This window comes from Chrysochloris asiatica, unplaced genomic scaffold, assembly GCF_000296735.1.
Source record: "Chrysochloris asiatica unplaced genomic scaffold, ChrAsi1.0 scaffold00161, whole genome shotgun sequence".
NCBI classification, from domain to species: domain Eukaryota; kingdom Metazoa; phylum Chordata; class Mammalia; order Afrosoricida; family Chrysochloridae; genus Chrysochloris; species Chrysochloris asiatica.
The window spans coordinates 2320397-2325627 of NW_006408679.1; the positions used below are offsets into that span (position 1 = coordinate 2320397).

Genomic DNA, 5231 nt, shown 5'->3' on the forward strand with positions numbered 1-5231 from the left:
ACAGGAAAAATACAAAACAATAACAGCTGTCCGACTGATTACTACAAGAACAAGCAAGTTGCTTGCCCAGGAGACATCAAGGCAAGTGGTTGGGTGCCCTCAGAGCAAACCCCCTTCCAAGACTAAAACTCAATGGGAATACACGAGCAGACATGCAATCTGATTGGTGACCACATTCATCCCCAATAAGAGGAAGTGAGGGAAAAATAGCAATGAAGCTCTGAGATAAGCCCTACAATGTTCAATAGACTCCTGTGAATTTGGGTGGAGACCTGCTTGGCCAGCAGTGTGGCAAGACCTGGGAACTCTTGGGCCCAGAGTCAGTGACATAGCGACAGAGGACTGGATTGGAGAATGAAGCATCCAGCTGATAAGAAGAGAGGGCATATTCATAAGATCACCCACACTTGCAGATAATACCCACTTGACCTGGCTTCCATGACTGGATGATCAGAGCTCAACTAGAAGAAAAAAGAGGAGAAAAAAAAGAGTAATCTGATACAATTTGATGATCTTGACCTACACCTATGAATGCATAGCTCAAAAGAGGAAACAAATCTTTACAGTGAGGATCATACCCACCCCCTCCATTCACAGAGTAGACAGGGATGGGCAACTTGGACATTGGCTACCCAAAATGGAGGTCTACAGAGGCAAGAAGTGACTGTCTTACATGCTTTCAAAAGGGAGCCTAGATCCAGAGGGCACAGAGGAAGGTAGAATCTCCACTGAGTAGTATCCAATCTATCTGGGCAGGGCTCATGAAAGGAGATGGGGATAGTTCTCTTGTGGTACAATAGTGAATAATTGTTATCAGGACTGACTGTGAGGGTTGGAACTATAAAGGTAGACATTTTGTAGCAAAAGAAGGAGATTGATTGACTTTGTAGTCCAGGAGTGGAGGTTCCTGGGACCATCAAGGGAGAAGAGCAGAGTGCGGGACCCTACCCAGAGAAACAGTGATACCAGAGATGGAGGCAGAGATGATGACATGGAAAGATGGAGTGGCTGGGGACGCTAGACCCAGAGATGGAGAGGGGCTGTGTGCTGATTACTGGGGGGCAGGCTTGCAGGGTATACCTTTTGGTTGGTTGATGATGCATGGAGGGGATTGTAACCATGGCAATGAAACAATATACGATAGGATGAATGTAAAACTAATGTGCTCCCATGTAAACTGTCTCATAATTCACAATAAAACATTAAAAAAAAAGTAGATACCTAAGACAACAGACATATGAAATAAATATTATGGTCTACATTTTATGGAAGAAGAAACTAAGGTACAGAGATTAACCATCTTGTCTGAAGTCACACACAGCTAGACAGCCTGGAACTGGAATTGAAATCCAGGCAATCAGATTCAATAGTCCATGATCTTAACCATTCTGTGTGCTGTGATTAAAAGTGAGCATATTGATTGCTGCATGTTTTAAGAATTATATTAAATAGTAATGCTAAGAAAACAAATCAGAATTGTTTTGAGAAGGTAGGTGAATATACAGAAATGATGATTAGGAACCCAAATACAAAAGGAAAACAAAAGTTTTTCTACTTAGATATTTAAACACTTTGATAACTGTACCATAGCATAACTATAGCTACATTATTTTCATGTTACAATAAATATAAGAAACGAGATGTCACTACTGCTGCATTCTCTTCTTTCTCTCTGAAAATAACTCCATCAGATACACACACAGTGATGATGCTTTCGATTTTAATTTCACAGATGAAAGAACTGGGTGTCATCTTCTACAACTGCAGCTGTCTGGTCCTAGACTTACAAAGGATATTTGCTTTATACAATTCATTAAAATTCAAGAACAGAGTACCTCAGACCTGGTCGAAGAGGCTCTATGGCGTCTATGATAACCAAAAAAAATTGCAACTTCAGTTGAACGAAACCTACTCTCAAGCATTTGTTTCGGTGAGTTGTTGCCCTCTCTCTCCTTATACTTTCCTCCCTTTCCCTCAGAGGTCTTTTTTGGTGTGATATTGGATTAGGCAAAAATGCCATGTACAGTGTGGGTTCCATTTCATCTCTCAAGGCAGTTAACCATGTGTACTCTTTATTCAGCAATCATATGCTGTCTCTAATTATAATAACAAGAATATATTTTAATTACCATTTCTAGTTTGCTTTATCTGATTTGATCCCCACAAATGGTCTATAAAGTAGGTACAGGACTATGACTTGCAAATGAAGATATTGAAGTTTATCAAAAAGTTTTGCACAAAGTTCTTCAGATGTGTCAAGGAAAGAACTAGCACCGGTTATCTGACAACAGATTCCTTTCAATGAACTACATCAGTGATTGAACTGATAAACAACATCATGAGAAATGGAAGGGAAACATGAAATTATCAAGGATTTCATTTTACTGGTATCAATAGTCAATGTCCATGGAAATAGTAGCCAAGAAATCAAAGTATTGTAGTGTACAAATCTGCTGTAAAATACTTCTTCAAATTTTTAAAAATCAAAGATGTCATTTTGATAAAGAAAACGTGCCCTGGTCTTTTCAGTTACCTCGTACCCATGTGAGAGCAGTACAGTACAGAAAAAGATCTGATACATTTGAACTGTGGTGTTGGTGGAGGACAGTGAATACACTGTGGACTTTCAGAAGAATAAACAAACCAGTCTTGGAAGAAATACAGTGCTTTTTAGACTGCTCCTTACAAGTGAAGATGGACAGACTTCAGCTCACTGCTTTGAACACATCATCAGGAAAGAGCAATTGTTAGAAAAGGCCATTATGTTTGGTAAAGTAGTGAGTCAGTGAAAACAAAGGAAACCCTCTGTGAGATGAATTAACACAACAGTCATTACAATGAACTCAAACATACCCCACAATCGTAATCGTGAAGATGGCACGAAACCAAGCAAGGTTTTATTCTATTAGGACTAAAATATAAGTTAGAGCCAACTCAGTGGCATCTAACAACCACAGCCCAGCTCCTGCCATGCTGGGTATGATCCATTGCATCTGGGGTGAGACCTTGGACTCTTGAATTAAAGCAAGCATCTGAATCAATCGAAATGCTAAGAAAAACTTCTCTAAATAATGTTCCCAAATTAATATTGCTATTTCTCCATTGATGGATACCAATGCCTTTGTGTCAACAGCTTTTTGTTACCTAAAGAGCAAAAAAATGTTTAGGGATGATTATATCCAAAAAAAAAGATTATATCCTTTTCACCTGTTAAAATGAAAGCATAATCTCCAAATTAGAAATGTAGCAATAGAATGAAAAGAGGAAATTCACATGCTTTCTGTTTTAAGTAATTACATATATATATAAATAGCAGAAAATAAAGCATAAAGAATTTTCATCATATAGAACTAAAAAAACCTTTTTTTCTTTCAGTAGAACTCAGGTGTCAGGGACTGAATTGTGTCCCCCAAAATAAGTGACAACTTGGCCAGAGCTTTATTGTCAATGGTTTGACAGTTGTATGTTGTGATGTGGCAGTTATATGAGGATCCCCCATGATGTGATCTGATGTGACAAACCACAAAAAGGATTAAGGGTGGAATGCAACGCCTTTAATCCTGTAAAAGCCCTGATGCAATGTAAGGAGAGCTTCCCTGGGGTGTGGCCTGTAACACCTTTTATCTTACAAGAGGGAAAACACCAGAAATCAGAGGGACCTACTGCCACCAACAAAGAAGAGCCAAGAACAGATCCTTTGAACCTGGTGTCCCAACACTGAGAAACTCCTAGAACCAAGATGAAGGTTGATGCCAACACACATGAGATCTGCAAGGACTGTTAGAACTACAGATGCTAAAGGAGACAAGGACTTTTTCCCAGAGCTGACAAAGAGGGAAAACCTTCCTCTAGAGCCAGGACTCTGAACTTGGTCATATGGCCTCCTAAACTACGAGAATACAGGTCGCTCTGAGTCGGAACTGACTCAATGACACTTAACAACAAACTGTGGGGAAATAAATTTCTGTTTGTTAAAGTCATCCCTTTGTGGTATTTTTTGTTTTAGCAACACTGAGTAACTAAAACACCAGGAGTACAATAACAAATAACATATTGTATAGTGCATTTTAATTAAATAAACTGTTTTACATATACAATTTTATGTCATCCAAACACAATCCTATAATGCCAGTTATTACTTCCAATTAATATATATTGTTGTTGTTAACTGCCGTATAGTCAGTTTCTACTCATAGAGACCCTGCGTAGGTTTTCCAAGGCTATAAATCTTTCCAGGAGCAGAAAGCCTTATCTTTCTCCCAAGGTGCAATTAGTAAGCTCAAATTACCGACCTTGTGGTTAGCATTCTGATGCTTATCCTACAGAGCCATGTACTTCCAAATTAGTTACTTAAGCAGCAATAAATAATTTGGCAAGAGACTCCCCAATCCAAGGGTTAAGAGCTAATGTTACACCCTAATGGATATTCACTTGGCAAAAATCAATAAAACAGATTGGAAGCAACAACAAAAAAAGATGACTTAATGAGCAAATTGTGAATAATCACTGGATTTTGAATTTGCAGCTTGAGTATTAGAGATAAATGATTGCAGTTGGTGCAAAACTTAAAATTCTAACCCTTTTTAAAAAAGAGAGAGAGAGGGACTTCTCTGTGGATTCCAAAGTTAATATATCTTCCATAGAGACAAGGCTCTACTTTAATAGTCGGCAATGTCTTTCTTATGTTCTAGGACAAATGTAAATGTTGCTTTTTATTAAACAGTTCTTACGAGTTATGAAACATCCCTTCAAGACTTTTTTTAAAGTCTTTTAAACTATGTAATAACTTCATTTTCTATTTTTATTATTTTATTCTATTTCTATTTCCTATTTATGTCAAGGCTATCTTTGAATTTCAATTCAACAGATATTAATTAAAAACATGTTTTTAGATTTATGAAATCTGGCAGGTATAAAAGTAAGTCAGAGAGAAGAGGAAGGACTGGTTGGTCTGAGGTGTGGTGAGACCTGGGGACTCCTGAGCCCATGGACAAGGGCATAGCCACGGAGGGCTAGAGCTCAGCATGAAACATCCAGCTGATATGAAGCGAGGAGAGACGCACAAGAACACCCAAACTTGCAGCTAGTATCCATTTGACCTAGCCTTGGTGGCTTGATAATCAGAACTCGACTAGAGGAAGATTTAAAAAAAACAACAACAAGTGTAAATTGCTACAATTTGATGAACTTGACCTATACTTATGGATGTAGTAGCTCAAAATACCAACTGA

At 38.3% G+C, this 5231-nt stretch overlaps 1 protein-coding gene across 1 annotated transcript in view; it reads left to right on the forward strand.

The window, feature by feature from the left end:
• PLD5 (phospholipase D family, member 5) overlaps window positions 1-5231 on the forward strand; it is a 66348-nt gene that overhangs the window by 12386 nt on the left and 48731 nt on the right. Inside the window, exon 2 of the mRNA XM_006871156.1 lies at window positions 1733-1930. Coding sequence (XP_006871218.1) covers window positions 1733-1930 — 198 coding nt within the window. The remainder of the gene's footprint in view (window positions 1-1732; window positions 1931-5231) is intronic.